The sequence below is a fragment of the Aythya ferina genome (assembly GCF_964211825.1).
Source record: "Aythya ferina genome assembly, chromosome: 16".
NCBI lineage: Eukaryota > Metazoa > Chordata > Aves > Anseriformes > Anatidae > Aythya > Aythya ferina.
The window spans coordinates 166,936-183,916 of NC_140315.1; the positions used below are offsets into that span (position 1 = coordinate 166,936).

A 16,981-nucleotide genomic window follows, 5' to 3' on the forward strand; every position below is an offset into this window, starting at 1 on the left:
GTTGAGCTCCGGCCCGGCCTCGCGCCGTGACGCCACGGGCCCCGCCCAGCCCGGGCCCCGCCCCCCGCCGCGTCGTCACCGCCGCCCTCGCTTCCCCTCCGGGCGCGGCCCGGCCGCGGCACGAGGCTTCCCCCCCCCCTCCCTTTACGGCCGGCGCGTGGCCCCGGGCGGGTGGGAGGCGCGCATGGGGGCGGGCGCGGCAGCGCTGGGGCGGGCGGCGCTGGCGGCGGCGCTGGTGCTGCTCTACTACGGCTTCTCCATCGGCATCACCTTCTACAACAAGTGGCTCGTCAAGGTGCGGGGCGGGGGCGGGGGTAGGGGGGGCGGCGGCGGCAGCGGCGGCGGTGACGGCAGCTGTCGGTCCCGCAGAGCTTCCCGTTCCCGCTGCTCGCCACCCTGCTCCACCTCCTGCTCATCTTCGCGCTCTCGGCGCTGGCCCGCGCCCTGGCGCGCTGCCGCTCCGGGCGGCCGCGGGCGACGCTCTCCTGGGCCGACTGCCTCCGCCGGGCGGCCCCCGCAGGTACGGCCGGGTGCGGCGGGGCGGGGCGGGGCGGGGCGGGGGGCGCCCGGGCCGCTTCGGGAGCCGCGGCGTCCCCTCGGGCCGGGGGTTCGGCAGGCCGCCGCTTCCCGGGGGTAGGCGCGAAGCCGCGAGGAGCAGCAGCCGCCGCTCCGCCGGGGCACTGCTGCTGGCGGCCGGTGCGTTTCCTTAACGGCGCTTCAGGCGTAGATTTTCCTTGAGACCTGCTGCGTTTGTTGTCACAAAAAAAGCTAGTCAGAACACAGGCGGGCCACTCGGAACATATTTTTCTTAAGGAACAACTGGCACGTGCAAACATACAATGAGAGTGTTGCAGACACCTCCGCAAGTTGTTTCACAGAATCATAGAGCAGAGGAGGTTGTCAGGGACCTCTGGAGGTCACCTACTCCAACCCTGAGCAGGTGGCCCTGCTCCAGGATCACGTCCAGATGGATTCTGAACATTTCCGAAGAAGACTCCAGCACCTCTGGGCAACCTATACCGGTGCTCCATCTCTCGCACAGCACAGAAGTGCTTCCTGCTGTTTAGACGGTACTTCCTGTCTACTTTCAGTTTGCACCCATTGCCTCTTGTCCTGGCACTGGGCACCACTGAAAAGAGCCTGGCTCCATCTTCTTTGCACTTTCACTTCAGGTATTTAGAGGCATTGATGAGATCTCCTCTGAGCCTTCTCTTCTCCAGGCTGAACGATCCCAGCTCTCTCAGCTTCTCCTTGCAGGAGAGGTGCTCCATTGATAATCTTGGTGGCCCTACATTGGATTATCTACAGTATGTCCACGTTGCTCTTGTACTGGGGGCCCATCACTGGATGCAGCACTCCAGGTGTGGCTTCACCAAAGCTGAGCAGAGGGCGAAGAATCGCCTCTCTTGACCTGCTGACAATACTTTGCCTAACGCAGCCAAAAATACCTTTAGCCTCCTTAGCGGCATGGGCACATTGCTGCTCGTGTCCAACTTGGTGTCCACCAGGACCCCCAGGTCTTTTTCTGCTGCTTTCCAGCTGGGTGACCCCCAGCATGCCCTGGTGCCTGGAGTTCCTCCCCAGGTGCAGGACTCTGTGCTTCTCCTTGTTGAACTCCATGAAATTTTTGTCAGCCTGCCTCTACAGTCTGTCAAGGTCCTTCTGGACAGCAGCATGACCATCTGGTGAATGAGCCACTCCTCACAGTTTTCTTCTCTGTAATGTTGATATCAAGCCATGCATTTACGTTAATTTAATCCTTTTCTCTAGTTAGAACTTGGTCTTTGTAATACAAAAGTTTATGTATAACACAAAGCAGCTGTAGTAGTTCTTGAGAAGCAAAGCTCCTACTCAAGAATACAGATATGTTAGCAATTCCTTGGTTGTATATTATTATCTTGGTGTACTTGTAGTTGTAATGTCTCATGCAGATCATCTGGTTCAAGATCTCTGTGAGATTTGTAATACCTTGTATAACGTGTCCTGTGCTTTCTTGACTTTTTTTTTCTACGTTTCTGTAGCAATATTACCTTTCAGCATAGCATGCCACTGGATCAGTAAAACGTTTTTCTGTAGTTGCAAGCTAGTGAGCTGCATGTGGACAACACCAAATTAGGCACGAGTGTTGATCTGATCAAGGGTAGGAAGGCTCTTAAGAGGGGCCTGGATAGGCTGGACTGGTGGGCCGAGGCCAACTGTATGAGGTTCAACAAGGCCAAGTGCCGGCTCCTGCACCTGGGACACAATAACCCTGTGCAATGCTACAGGCTGAGGGAGGCGTGGCTGGAAAGCCACCTGGTGGAAAAGGACTAGGGTATAATTGGTCAATAACCAACTAAATAGAAGCCAGCAGGCTGCTCAGATGGCCAAGAAAGCCAACAGCATACAGACTTGTATCAGAAATGATGTGGCCAGCAGGACTAGGGAAGTGATTGTCCCTCTACACTCAGCTCTGGTGAGGCTGCACCTTGAATTCTGTGTTCAGTTTTGGGCCCCTCACTACAAGGAAGACACTGAGGTGATGGAGCATGTCCAGAGAAGGGCAGTGAAGCTGGTGAGGAGTCTAGAAAACAATTACAACGACTTTGTTTAGCTAGAGAAAAAGAGGCTCAGGGAAGACCTTATTGCACTATACAATTACCTTAAAAGAGGCTATAGTGAGGTAGGGATCAGGCTCTTCTCCCAGGTACCAAGTGATGAGGGGAAGTGGTCTCAAGTTGCACCAGGGAAGGTTTAGGTTGGATATTAGGAGAAATTTCTTTACTGAAAGGGTCGCTCAGCATTGGAATAGGCTGCCCAGGGAAGCTGTTGAATCACCAGCCCTGGTGGTCTTCAAGCAACATGTAGATATAGAACTTAGTAGCATTGTTTAGTGGTGGATTTTAGTACTAGGTGAAATGTTGGACTAGATGATATTAGAGGTCTTTTTCAATCTGAGTGATTCTATGATTCTGTGAGGATTAAGGGTGCACACAGAGGATTGTTGCTAGACTCACCTCTTCAGGTTTCTTGAAGTGACCTTAATACTTAACAGTTATGCTCTGATGCATTCAAAAAAGACTAAATGGTGCAAATCTGTGATGGCTTTCAGTCACAGCAGGGGGAAAGGGGTTTCTGTTTGTTTTTTGTTTTTTTTTTGTATGGCATTTATTAAATAAGGGTGGTGCTAGGCCAAATTTGGATCACAGGGAACAGGATAGAAACAAACTGAGAATATCTGAGCCATTTTGGTATTGAAGAGTTAACATGAGGAAAATATTTTTGTTTTTCTGGATCTGCTCTCCTTCCTATTTGTGTGGTCAAGTAGCAGGGATTTCTTTAATGTAGTGGAAGACAATTAATTTCAGGATTTTTCTTTGATTCTTCAGCTTTGTCTACTTCATTGGATATTGGATTGAGTAACTGGAGCTTCCTGTATGTTACTGTCTCCCTGTGAGTACAAATCTCATCTTCCCTGGGAGTCCTCTGTTGTGGCTTGGAAAATGCTTTGTCAGGGTCAATTTCTTGAAGAGGCATATGGCTTGATGGGGTTGGCATGCAGGGTATATGATAGCCTAGCTGGTAGCTGTGTATCAGTGGGTGATCTAGTTCTTGAAGGTACTTTATTGGGAAGGACTGTATTAGAGGATACTGATAATGTATTTTGGTCCTTACAGCTACACGATGACCAAATCCTCTGCCATTCTCTTCATCCTGCTTTTTTCACTGCTCTTCAAGCTGGAGGAAATGGTAAGGGTCCAATGCAATGCTTTAGGGAAGCAAAATGTTAGGCCTAGGGAAACAGGTAGTAGATGTACATGATACATGTAAGTAGAGGAGGAATGCAATTGTGTGGATGAACGCAGAAGAGGTGTCTGACTGTTCATCTTCAGGAATCTCTGTAGTGATTTTGTGTTTGCTCTCGCCCAGAGGGTAGCATTGGTGCTGGTGGTTCTGCTCATCGCTGGGGGGCTCTTTATGTTCACCTACAAGTCCACACAGTTCAACACACAAGGGTTCATGCTGGTGCTCTGTGCCTCTTTCCTTGGTGGTGTTCGCTGGACTCTCACACAGATACTTATGCAGAAGGCTGAACTAGGTATGTACGGAGTTAAGAAGTGGGTCATGGTGCTGGTGATGGGGAGGGGAATAAGGAAATGGTAGCGCTTGCTGCAGAAACAAAACTTGTATAAGGGATAGTGTTTGAAACCTGGGATAGGGGTCATCTGTTGGTGGGTAATGAAGATGGTTTGGCCTCTGCAGCAGCCTAGGTATGGGCATTTCAAGTAAGGTTTACATCTACATATGGTAATAAAAACTCAAGGAACTATGTTATTCCATGGCTTGTTGTTACCTGGTCTGTTATTGATTCTCCTCTTTCAGGGCTCCAGAACCCCATTGATATCATGTTTCACCTGCAGCCGCTCATGTTCCTGGTGCTCTTCCCTCTGTTTGCAGTGTTTGAGGGTGCGTGAGTTAATTAGAGAAAGCAAAGGTAGCTTTAGAGAGTGGTTGGGGAGAGTGCTTGGCTGTATGTTGTTAAAGAAAATTCATGTGGATAAGTGAACGCTTGTGAACTTTACAAAGTAGTTAGAGACCTGGAGATACAAGGACCAAGATAGAACTTATGCTGACAGAACATTATAGAGTGCATAAGAATAGTAGCCTGCCACACTTGTGGAAGAAAGGGCTGTGAAGAACTGGCTCCATGTTCTCCATATGCTGGAATATGAGCAGCTCACCCCCATCTTGTTGTGGGGAGTCCTGAGAATTGGGAAGGGTATTCTGCTACTCACTTTCTTGTTCCTAGGCCTGCCTTTGTCCATATCAGAGAAGCTCTTCCATTTCCACGAAGCAGGAATGCTGCTCTCTCTGGTAGGGAAGCTGTTCTTGGGTGGAATTCTTGCCTTTGGTCTAGGCTTTTCTGAGTTCCTCTTGGTTTCCAGAACATCTAGCCTCACCCTTTCCATTGCTGGCATTTTTAAGGTAAGGCATGGTTCCTGTGCTAATACTAGAAGGCAAGTACTGAGTTATCCCTAATGGGCTTCCTGTGGTGGGAACTTCTTTACAGCTTTATAAATAATCTCTTATGATTTTTATTCTCCTTGCACAGGAGCTTAATGCTTTTCCTTGCAGTCTCTGCAGTGAAGGCCCTTGATCACTGCTACTCTGACAGCAGAGTAGCAGAGCCCTTGGTCCTTGCCTCTGACAGTCTGATGGCTATTCTATAAAAATACCATTGAAGTCCAAAGTTTGGTGGGATGTGGGAGAAACTAAAGCATATGGGCTTCGTAAACAACAGATGATGTGGGAGGGAGGAGAGTTTAAGAAGGGCACTTTCTTGCATCAGACCTGGATAAAGACAAACCAGTGGTTTGAGGTAACTGTTAATCTGGTTTGGCACATTCTCCCTTTCTTTGAGGAGTCCAGGACGTGTACTTTTGAGCTGATTGGTGACATGTGCCAAGCTGTGCAGTTAGGAGACTTAAAATCCCCAATTCCAGTTTAACAGGTCATTCTGTCCCTGGAATCTGTTTTTAGAACTTCTGCACATGGAAGAACATGCTGGTGGAAATTAGCAGCCTGGCATCTTGATTTAGGCTTGAGCTGTAAAACATCTCATGTGTATCTCACTGGGTCCTGCTGTGCCACATGTCATCTTTTTTCTTTCCACAGGAAATCTGCGTTTTATTCCTCGCCACACATTTGCTGGGAGACCACCTCAGTCTCTTGAACTGGCTGGGTTTTGCTGTCTGTCTGTCAGGAATCTCTCTTCATGTCATTCTCAAAGCCCTAAATACCAAAGGTGATTCTGTTTTAAATGACTTTCTGTTTCTCTGTAGGCATCCTTGTAGTTTCACTGAGCTCGAGTTTCCAGCTCGTTGCCAGTGTTTAGTACCCATCAATCCTGTAGTGAGTTAGCTTATTAGTAAATGGGCTGTCTGCATGCAGGTGAAAAAGCACTGAATCTAAATGAAGAGGCAAGCTCTGACCCTGACCTGGAGCTGCTGCTGCACCATGCTGAACGTGGGGAGGAGGAAGAGGAAGTTGAAACCATACAACAACACTGAGTGAACATGAAGCATAAAGAAAGGCTGCTTCTCTGTTCTTAACTGGACCTCTGACACCTGTCTGGGAGGAAGGTCCAAGCCTCAGTGACTTCCCAAAGGAGAGCCAGTGTCTGGTGAGAGTCCTGCTCTTCTACTGCAGTGTGGATCTGTAGATGCTGCACAGCGAACAGGCAATGCCCCTTTCCAAGAGAGTGAACTTGGAAGATGAGCCCCAGTTAAGTGGAAGTAGAATGGAGTGGTGAGACTGGGAAATGCTACAGAAGACTTTCTAGGGAATGCTGAGGGATGTACATGGAGAGGGTAGACCGTCAGCTGTAGATTGAGCATGTGCATGTCTGGACTGCAGGCTGAATGGTTCAAGGATGATTTTAGTGGTGTTTAGGCTTTGGCTTCAATGGAGAAGGTAGATATATCTTCTCATGCTTGTTTTATGGTTCTGCCAAGTGGGAGCTCCTTTCTTCACGGAAGCAAATGATTGCACATAAATCCCAAGACTTGTCCCAGCGAGAAAAAGCCTTTGTGCTTTGTGACCTCCATGTGTGCATATAAGGGAAGAAGTAAATGTCTGCTGGTATTTGGGACCAATTGAACATAACCAAATGATGCTGGGTGGAGGAAGAACAGGGATACGTGAGTACTACTGGCCACACAGCCAGGGGGGACTACTCTCTAGCTAGGGAGATCTAGCTTGAGCAGGAAGCTTATCAGGAAGTATGTGGGTATTTTTGTTCATTTGTTTTGGTAGTTTGGTTTTAATTTTAAATAAACTGATTTTCTGATTCCCTTCTGTCTGCACAGTGTACACCTGTGCTTCAGCAAGCAGAGGTCGTTTCTCTTTCGAATTCGTTTTAGACCCACACTACCTTGCTACTGCATGCCCAATTAATTTTGAGGCCAGGTACACACATACTTGCCCATGAACAGGTTCCTTGACCTTTAGGATTATGGGGATCTTCCTGCAATCTGTTGTATTTGTGCCAGCTGAGAGAGCAGACTGACTTGTCTGCCTGGATGTGTCCACAAGACCCTGTACACTAAGAACACTTCTAGTATTGTGTCTTGCTGTAAGAGTCATTTCTTTGCCCCATTGGTTTGGATCAGTTAGAGCTCTAGTCTTGTCCAGGAAGGTGGAATAGTGCAGGATTTAAGATGTGTCTACTTCCTTTCTGCTTAGCTAAAAGTGGGGTTTGGTGATAGCTTTTGGTTTGTTTGTTTGTTTTTGCTCAGCAGAATTTTTATTTCTTTGGAGTTTTTGTTCCATGTTAGCTTTTAGAGTTCTGGGGTGGTAATGACATGAGTGCTTCCCAAGAGTTAGCAGTGCAGTCTTTCTCTTGAGAGGAGCTGGGCATTAAAGTGAATTTCTCATACTCTGAGAACCTGAACCACTTCAACTAGAGCTGTCTCTCTGTTGATTTTGCTTCCCAGTTTCCAGATACAAAGTCTTTCTTGATGACTTTAATCAAGAGCATGTTCCACAAAGAACTGGTTTTAAAGAAAGCTTTACCCAATACTGATTTTTGCTCTAGTGGATGAAAAGCTTTACATGAGCCAGCAGTGTGCGCTTGCAGCCCAGAAGGCCAACTGCGTCCTAGGCTGCATCAACAGAGGAGAGGCCAGCAGGTCGAGGGAGGTGATTGTCCCTCCCCACTCTGCCCTCGTGAGCCTCCACTTGGACTGCTGTGTCCAGGTCTGGGGCACCCAGCACATGAAGGATGGTTGCTGATCTGTCAGAATGGGTTCAAAGGAGGGCCATAAAGATGACAGAGGGCTGGAGCACCTCTGCTGTGAAGAAGGGCTGAGAGCTGGGGATGTTCAGCCTGGAGAAGAGAAGGCTGGGGGTGACCTTATTGCAACTTTTCAGTACTTAAAGGGGGCTTATAAAAAAGATGGAGAGCAAATTTTTGTTGACAGATAATGACAGGACAAGTCATTTTTAAAGTAAAAGAAGGGAGATTTAGATTAGAGGTTAGGAAGGAATTCTTCACTCAGAGGGTGGTGAGGCACTGGAACAGGTTGCCCAGAGAAGTAGCAGATGCCCCATCCCTGGAGGTGTTCAACACCAGGCTGGATGAGGCCCTGAGCAGCCTCATGTAGTGGGTGGCATCCATGCCCATGGCAGAGGGATTGCAACTAGATGATCTTTAAGGTCCCTTCCAACCCAAACTATTCTGTGTTTCTAATGAACACTAGTAGCTTCTTTTGGAGCAGACAGCAGGTGGTGCAACTACTTCATGTAAAGCTTCTGAACCAGCAATTCTCAGCCAGGCTGGCATAGCAAGCGATCCTGTGCATCAGCGGGATGTTGTCTGGAGCTAAGAATGGCTTGGTCTGTTCCTAGCCAAATTTTCCAATAGCTAGGACTCATGATGCTTCCAGCAGGATTCGGCCTGTTTGCCCTACTGATACATGTAAGCCCCGTCGCTTTTGGTGAAGCACTGAATGCTGCTTGTACTTGATCTGAAGCAGTTAGTCTTTCTGTGTGTGATCTCTGTTTGGCAATACTGCAACTGCTCTTTGCATTTCACTTTTCACTCTCCCAGAACTGAACCTTAGACTTCTGCTGTGCAGCTCTTAGGCTGGGATTTCTGGTCCCTGTAAATCCAAGGTAAAGGAGAAATTTGTTCACAGGTGAGGATTTGCACTTTATATGGTGCTGGAAGATGAAATGTCATAGTGCAAATGCTGCTGCTTGGGAACTGTAAAGCACTGTACCCTGTTGGTTCTGGTATTGTTTCTTCTTTAAGGTGAAGGGGATGCCCTAGAACCTAGTGTCCCAACACTTAGCGTTTCTGTCTAGACGCAGCTTTTTGGTGACAGATACGACACTGTGTCACCACTTGTTTCTGGTGGGGATTGGTAGGTATCTATGGTGATGGAGCAGGCTGCCCAGGGAGGTTGTTGAGTCTCCTTCTCTGGAGATACTCAAGGCCTGTCTGGACACCTACCTGGGCAACCTGCTCTAGGGAACCTGCTTTGGCAGGGGGGTTGGACACGATGATCTCTTGAGGTCCCTTCCAGCCCCTATAGTTCTGTGATTCTGTGATCTATTTTCTTGTTCAGTAAAACGTTGTTCTTTTTGGAGATAAAGGTAAGAGAAACACAAAAGTAGGAATGTGAAAGTGTCTACTGCTTCATGATTTTGTCACAGTATATGGTATGGATAGTCAGTTCAGTTTGCTTGTGAAACTGACTGAGCATCATTTGTCTGTTCTGGAAATAATCCTATTCTAGTTTTCTAGTTTCTTCTAGTATACAGGTAGGAATGGCAGAGGATCTCTGTCCTATTCCTGCCCAGGAAGATAAAAACCCCTTGTGATTTGCTTGATGATAATTAACTATTAACTACTCCTTTGGATTTATTGGAAGAAGATTTTTTTCCTCAGCCTAATAAATACATATCGGGATCCTGTGGTGCAGGGACATACATGGTAGGTCGTATTCTAAAAGTGTGTGACACAGCGAGGAGGCCTTAATCCAGCTCATGTTGAAATACTTTTGCTGTTTATCTGGATCTGCAGTGCGATGGATGGAAAGGGTTTTTCCATTCTATGAGTGGCTGGGAATTGCTGAAAGTGCTCCTGCAAGGATTCTTGCCTGAGACTAATCCACAAGATTACCTCTAGTTCTGGGAAAGCACTGCTGTTTTGAATTCTTCAAATGATGTTTCCCTGTGCAGTTCTCTCAGCAGGACAGGAATCTCATTGGGGTAGAGTTGACTATGCCATGACTGCTGGTGTGCAGAATAGGCAAAATTCTTTTTGTTTGTTTAATTTGCCTTTCTACTGCTTTAAAAGTTCTTTTTTGTCTATTTTATGCTAGAGTGACTCCTACCATTCAGATGAAATGTCACATTGATTTGATTACACTGTTTGGAATAGCATGCTTGGAACTCATTTGTGGCATGAAAAAAATTGTGTGATAACTCATCAGATAGAGAAGGCACAAGCACCTGAGTGGGCATAATTTCTTCTTGAGCCCTGATAGCTTTGGGGGGCTGTGCGAAGAGTCTTCAAGTCAGCTTGCATGTGATTTAAAGAACAGAGGTTAATTGCCTAAGGTTCTGCTTGAACAGCTATATCAAGAGCTGTATGACAAGCAGAGGTCCATCTGTGTACTAGCCTCGAGTCAACGCTGTGTGAGGTTGAAGGCTCATTGGCCAGCTCCAGCGTCCTATAAGAGGTGAGAATGGACAGTGTTGGCCCTTCAGGACCTTATTCCACAAGTGACCATAACAAAAATGCCAACAAACCCACATGCCTAGCAGGAATGCTAAATAGGTGTGCCTAGCTAAATAGTAAAGACGTGGTCCTGCCCTTTGAGGAGAGGAACTTCTTAGAGTCTGGTCTGGAACCATGCAACTTGACTATTTTTGGGGTGTCTACTGAGACCTCTTTGTCCAGCTAGGGCTTCTTTTAGCATCTGCACATCAGTGTGTTTGGGCAACAGTCCTGGAATTTACTTTCTCTTGCCTGGAACACTCCCACTGAGACCTGTGTGCATCTACCTTCGTGATGCTGTCATGCATTCCCATCTGTGTGTGCAGGGGTAGCTGTAGATCTGTAAAATATCAGTGAAAAAACACCTTCTTTGCTAGAGTTTTAGAGTTCCAGCATAGAGATTTGGATTTAAATACAGTGTAATGCTGAATATAAATGTTGTTGTTATATATGTGTATATATATATATATATATATATATATATATATATATATAACAACAAGTTCTGAGAACCGCTGCTTAAGTCTCTTAGTCTTCCTGCCATTAACTGACCAAACAGATGGGTCTTTTGCACTCTAAACTGTTGTTGAGTGCTTGTTGTTGCCTCGGAAACATAGAAGGAACATGAGTGGATCCTATTGTTTGTGGGTTTATCTTGCTTTTGTACCAGCTTCTGGGGAGAGCCTCAACTTTGCAAGGGAGGGAGCGCAGCTTGTATTTTCCCTCTTCCTCACTCCCCACGCTTCCTGTGGCAGTATTGCTGTTCTTTGTCCCAGATTTGTTTGCTTTGCTTTTGTTCACCCAAATCCACTGTGTCCATCTGTTCTGCGTCACTCTTTCAGTAATGGCAGGAGCACTGTGATGGTGGGTTTGGGCAAATCCTGTGATTTGTGGTGAGTGGAACAGTGACCTGAGACCAGTTCTCCCTCATAAATTTTGAGGCTCTGGATAAAGGAGATAAAGAGATAACAAAATGGGGAAGCACTATTGGCACTTTAGGAAGTGGACAAAGAATGAATGACTCAAAACGGTGTGGCACAGCTGTCTCGTTGGCCAGAGGTGTCTTTTTTCAGTTCTCTTTGCCTATCCATTGCACTTTAGAGCCTTCCAGAAGCACTTGCAATTTAGAAAAGTATTAAGTTAGGGATAGAATCACACTGTGCTTTTTCTTTCACCTCTGACTGCTGTGTCTGCAAGACTTCCCTGTACTCCAGAGCTTCGACAGGCTTGAGCAATGCTGGCTGTTAGCTCTCCTGGTTGGCCATCACAGGGTGCTGGGCAGAACACCCTGTTCTTGACTGCTTTAGTACTCTCAGCTAGAAATGTTCTGGGAAGTGGAAGCACTGGTTGCATGGAGAGCCCCAGAAGAGCCTTTTTAAACCCACAGTGGAACTGGTAGGGATGCTCCCATGTTTGAAGTGCCTCATGCTCTCCTGAGTGCCTCTTTCCTGGGACTCTTGACTCCCTGTGAGTCTGAGAACATATCTTGGTGCTCCATCTCTGCTCTCAGAGCAAAGCTCCATTGCTTGCAGTTAGGTGTACCTGATTTTGCAGACTTGGCTAGTACAAGCAGCGCGTTGTGAGTGTAGAAGATCAATGAACAAAGTTATAATGTGGACACAGACTTTGGCAGGGGTCCATGCAGGGACTGGCAAGAAGGATAGGGTAGGAGCTTTGTGATTCCCTAGGAACATGGCAGTCTAGACAGCTCTGCCGGGGCATGGTGTGAGCCTCCTTTCTCACTGTGAATACTCTTGTCTTTCCTCCCCAGTAGCCTCAGGATGAAGCAATGGGACTTAGTGAGGGAACAGAAGCTACCTCCTTGGGTAAAATGCTGGAATAGGTCTATAAAGGAAGTTGACGGACCTCATCTTTGCTTTTGCTGAAATTGTAGCCCTTCCTTCAGGGTGAGTTACTCTATACCTGGATGTGGTCTCGCTCAGGAGCAGGGCTGCAGGCTGGTCGTGAATGGGAATGTGGCAGAGCTTTGGGGGGAGCTCAGGAGGCGCTGTGTGCTGGTGTAGGGTAGTGCAACAGTGTCTAAGAGCCTTGCATGTCTGTTAACAATGTCCTTCTTTCTTGAGTAGGCATTGAAATTGAATGAGAGGGAAAAAGAATCCCTGCCCGCCTTCTCCCCTCTAAGGAAAAAAACCCTAGCGTGCACCAAAAATGCCAGAAATAGAAAAAGAGGCAAGTACAGCAACACAGACACAGTGGCATCTTCTTGAGGGAGAACATGCACTTGTGTTTCTACTGGGGAGGCTTTCCCGTCTCTGTGCAGGCCAGTGCACGCACACTTTGACATGCAGGCAGATACAGGAAATGGAGGGCTGTGGTTGAATATTGCTGATGTTTGAACTAATTAACCAGTGGAAGCAAAGCTGAATGGATCTCAGAGGTGCTGCACTCCTTCCACAAACTCTGTTCTTGCCTGTAAGACCAGGTGTTTACATGTGTGCTGATTTTGCCCCCACCTTCCCCTGGGAGATCTCTTTATGTGAGGAACAGCTGCTTGCCTTCCTGCTGAAATTTCAACATAGTAAACACCCTGAGGGCAAGGAGAAGGTGTCCCTGAAAACCCCTCTGCACTCCCTAGTTCTATGCCCAGAAAACAAGGTGTCCTGGGTCTGTCCCCTCCCAGCTCTTGCTGCACCCCCAGCCTGTCCGTTGGCAGGACAGAGCAAGAAGCTGAGGCGTCCTTGGCTTAGTATAAGCACTGCTGTGCAGCAATTAAAACATCGGGGTGTTATCAGCACTCTTCTCATCCTAAGCCAAAACATAGCATTCTACCAGTTACTAGGAAGAAAATTTTCTAACTGAAAATTTTCTAAGAAAATGTTCTAACTGAAACCAGGACACAAGGTGTCATCATCAAGCTTACTGTAGTGTCACAGCAACTCTGTCTCATAGTGGGAAAGCCAGGCTGGCTCCAAAATACAGGACTAGCATGACAGTGGGAAAGGAGAGCACATGACGGGGGGCTGGTTTCCACCCAACTCTGGGCTGCAAAGGGCTCCCATACATTCGTGATCTTACTAGTGGCAAATCCTTGACCCCTACCTCCACCCCCCTGCTTTTGCACTGAGGCTCTTTTTTTTTTTTTTTTTTTTTTTTTTTAATCACTGGAGTATGATGTTTTTGATGTTCACAGTCTTAATTCTCTTCACTCCAAGGATGCTGAAAGAACATTTGCTTCTAGCCTGCATCCTGTGCATTGGAAGGCATGTGCCTTTTCCTGGAGCCATGCTAACCTGAGAGGTTGTGTCCTGCAGTTGTCTGGGGACTCACGGATTGGGAATAGCCTTGTGGACAGAATCGTTTGTCTTACTTTGCATCAGGAAAGCTGATGTAGCTGAAACTGAGTCATGTCTGGGACTTAGGATTACAGCAGTGTTTGTGATGGCATTTCCTGCTGAGGAACCAGCTGTGCTCAGTGCTGCTAAACCTGATGTGAGGAGTGTGCTCTTCGTCAGGACAGTTAACCGTGGTACTCATCTCCCCTTTCCAAGGTGGTGTTCTTGTTGTCAGGAGCCAGGACATCTCTATATCTGGCTGGACCTGTGTTGCCAGCTTGGTCTCTTGGTGGAGCAGCCTGTACCTGTCCTTCCTTCTGGACCTTGCCAGGAGCAGAGGCTGCTTGCCCAGTGAAAAGTAGCAGAATTGACCACACAATTGTTAATGAAAATCACAAGCAGGAAGATGTATCCAAGCCCTGTAATTGCAGTAATTTGAGCCATCCTCATGAATGTGCTAATAGCCACTCTTCTGGTCTCAGCCTAGTAATTCTTCTAATGTCACATTTCAGTATCTCCTCCACCATCCTGCACAATGCGGACCCACCTGCCTTGTAAACATAATCCATTTGAAAGTTGGTGAATCATCTGTCCTGTGGAGCTGATTCTTTGTTTTCAGATGTTGAAAGTTTCTGGTGGAACTCCCTGGGGAGAAGGAGGTGGAGCTGGTGCGAGGTGTTGGAGACTGCGCTGCATGGCACATTGCTTGCAGCTTTTGCATTCTTCTTCTGTGTAAGAAGATGAGATGGATCAGCCTTGGCCAAGCAGGAGTTTCCTGGACTCTGAAAGCATGAGGCTGGGGAAGCAGATGTTCAGTTGTCCTGAATGGTGTGGTATGGGAGAGCAGAAACGTGTGTGCTAGGAAGGGATTGTGTAGCTGGTGGCAGGCAGCTGACACTCAAAGAGTATGTTGAGAGACCCATTCTCTTTGTATGTTGTTAGACATCACAGGATAATTCAGATAGAAAAGGACCTCAACAGTTCTCCATGCAGGCAGGGTCAACTGTGAGATCAGACAAGGTGGCTGAGGCCTTCATCCACTTGGATCGTGAAAACCTCTCTGGTGGGAGCCTCTCATGGCCCCTGCTCGATGCTTGACTGTTCTCATAAGGAAGAGGTTTTTCCTTTTCTCAAGTTTGAATCTCTCTCAAGTTATGCTCAGTGTCTCTCATCCTTCCACCAAGCACCACTGGTAAGAGCTGGGTTCCATCTTGTTGAGTAATTTCCATGTTGGTACAGACAGATTGCTTTGATGTGCCCCTGAAACCATCTTTTTTCCAGGCTGAATTAGCCCAGGACCCTTCTGCCTTTCATTACAGACTAAGTGCTCCAAGGCCTGAATACTTTGGTGGTCTATTGAAATCACTCCAATTTGTCCATGTCTTTTCTTGTCATGGGAGGAAAACTGGATGCAGTATTCTTCATGAGGCCTAACAAATACTGATAGGGATAGCTGTGGGTTTGGGCAGTGGTAGGCCCAAACTAGGAAGCACTGACATTCCTGGGTCCATCCCCAGGTATCAGATGAGACCAGTGGCTGCCTGAAGACCTGGGATGCCTGGGGTTTTCCCTACTCAGTCCAGTCACATGGGGACATCATGCAAGGAAGCTCCCTGTTTTCTGCAGGTGTCAGGCATGTCTCCTTACACAGTGCCATCTGTTGCTTGTGCCCTTGGTTTCATAGATTTTTAAGGCCTAAAGTGACTATTCAGATATCTATGGCCCCTGTGTATCTCAAAGTGAGAAATGTCATTATCCTGTTTTGCCTGTAATGAACCCAGTATCTCTCAGTTGATGTATTTTCCGTGACAGAATAGAGTATGCTAGGAGGCAGAGCAGATGGCACTTCCCTGGTAGCGTGGCCCAGTGCCACATTTCCTATTTGCACTTGCTTGACTACAGGCTCCAGCCTTTTTCTTCACAAAGTTAAAGAGCTCTTTCACACCAAGTATTTTCTCTCTATGAACTGCTTACAATCAAATCACCTCTCTGGCTCCCTTTTTGGTGAGATAACAGACTGAACTCTCATTCTGTCCCTGGCAAGTGTTTTCTCCAGCCTCCAAATCACATTTGTCATTCTTCTGCACATCCTACATTTATTTTTTTTCCAAAATCCCTTTAGAAATGTGGGCTCCAGAACTGGCTGACAGTACCATCCAGGGGGAACCTTGCCAGCCTGCTCCCACTCACTGCTCTCTGTCCACACCTCAGAGCTTGCTACCAGCACTTGCCCTATTGAGGGTGTGAACAGGGGACAAAGGGTGCTCTGTGTAGAGCAAAAAAGACTCCCTGGTTCCATGAATGACTGATTTCCCCTCTATTTGATGTAGGCCCACATGGGCCAGTCTTCTTGTCAATACCCACTGAGGTTCTCCTAAAATGCTGTCCCTCTAGGTTGGCAGTTGCTGGAGAATAAAAGACCAAGGAGCAGTGAGCTTTTGCTGGGAATTGCATGTACCATTGTTTCCATCATCAATAAGCTACCTTCAGTTGAGAAGGTGGATCAGCCACCTTACCAGCTGCTACATCTTCCACAGAAAAGCAAACGGGAGCTTTAAGCAGAGAAAAGGAAGAAAAGGCAGCTTACCAGGAAGGGCAGAGAAACTGGATGCAGAAAACAAGGTGAGAAATGCAGTGAGTTGTGCAGCTAGAGGGCGTAAGTGCAAGAACTCATTCTGTCTAGCACTGCAAGAGGGTTTGCTGTTACATAGAGCTGTCCTACAAAACCCACAGTAGCATGGGTATCCCTACCATCTTGTTTGCTCTTACGCTTCTCTACCTAGCAGGGCAGGGTGGTTGCTTTATCTATCAGAGCTGCTTGCATTAATAGGAAGTAATGGCCACCTGTGTTAAAGAGTTTAAATTACTGCTGAATACAGCTCAAACTCTCCAGAGCTAGGAGATTACATGGGGGAGGAGCGGTAATGCTCATGTTTACTCTGTCTTTCCACCAGGTGCTCCTCTTCCCCCAGGGCTGAAGTGGTTTTGGCGTTTCTTGCTTGTGCCTTGAATCTGCGGTGGCACCAGCAAGGGCTGCCTGGAAAGCATAACTGTGTGTATCTCAGGAGTACAGAGAACAGGCATAGCTTGCACAGGGCTCATCTTTACTCTTTCTTGTGTGGATGCTTCTTACAGAAGCCTCTACTACAAATTTTATATTGAATGGTGAAAGTGAGAGAGGGAATTGGTCCTTGTAGATAGTGTTGTTCCTTCAGCCCTACACAACACCAATCCTGGGAGCTTTCCCAGGATCTCCCCTCAGCTGTACATCTCCTTTGGCTCCCACTGCATCAGCACTCCCCTGTGCACTGGGCTTAGCCACCTTATGTTGCCATTCATCATTTCTGATCCAATAAATTACACCTTTAAAATGCAATGGGAATTGTTTTCTGTGTTTTAGAGCCATGAGCCCTTCAATTTC

At 47.3% G+C, this 16,981-nt stretch overlaps 1 protein-coding gene across 11 annotated transcripts in view; it reads left to right on the top strand.

Moving 5' to 3' along the window:
* The first annotated feature begins 51 nt into the window (after positions 1–51).
* Positions 52–16,981, top strand: part of SLC35H1 (solute carrier family 35 member H1) — a 35,346-nt gene continuing 18,416 nt past the window's right edge. For 5 of the 11 annotated variants that reach the window (XR_014698595.1, XR_014698596.1, XR_014698597.1 and 2 more), the window contains exons 1-9: positions 52–295; positions 370–520; positions 3,369–3,432; positions 3,657–3,729; positions 3,910–4,078; positions 4,363–4,446; positions 4,790–4,965; positions 5,656–5,785; positions 5,932–6,163. Coding sequence is in view for 6 of the 11 variants with exons in the window: in XM_084538078.1 (XP_084394204.1) it covers positions 185–295; positions 370–520; positions 3,369–3,432; positions 3,657–3,729; positions 3,910–4,078; positions 4,363–4,446; positions 4,790–4,965; positions 5,656–5,785; positions 5,932–6,050 (1,077 nt within the window). In the remaining 5 variants the exon portion in view is untranslated. Of the gene's footprint in view, positions 296–369; positions 521–546; positions 1,071–3,368; positions 3,433–3,656; positions 3,730–3,909; positions 4,079–4,362; positions 4,447–4,789; positions 4,966–5,655; positions 5,786–5,931; positions 6,834–16,981 lie in introns of those variants that run through there. The other 6 variants (XM_084538078.1, XM_084538082.1, XM_084538081.1 and 3 more) reach the window with 6 other exon arrangements.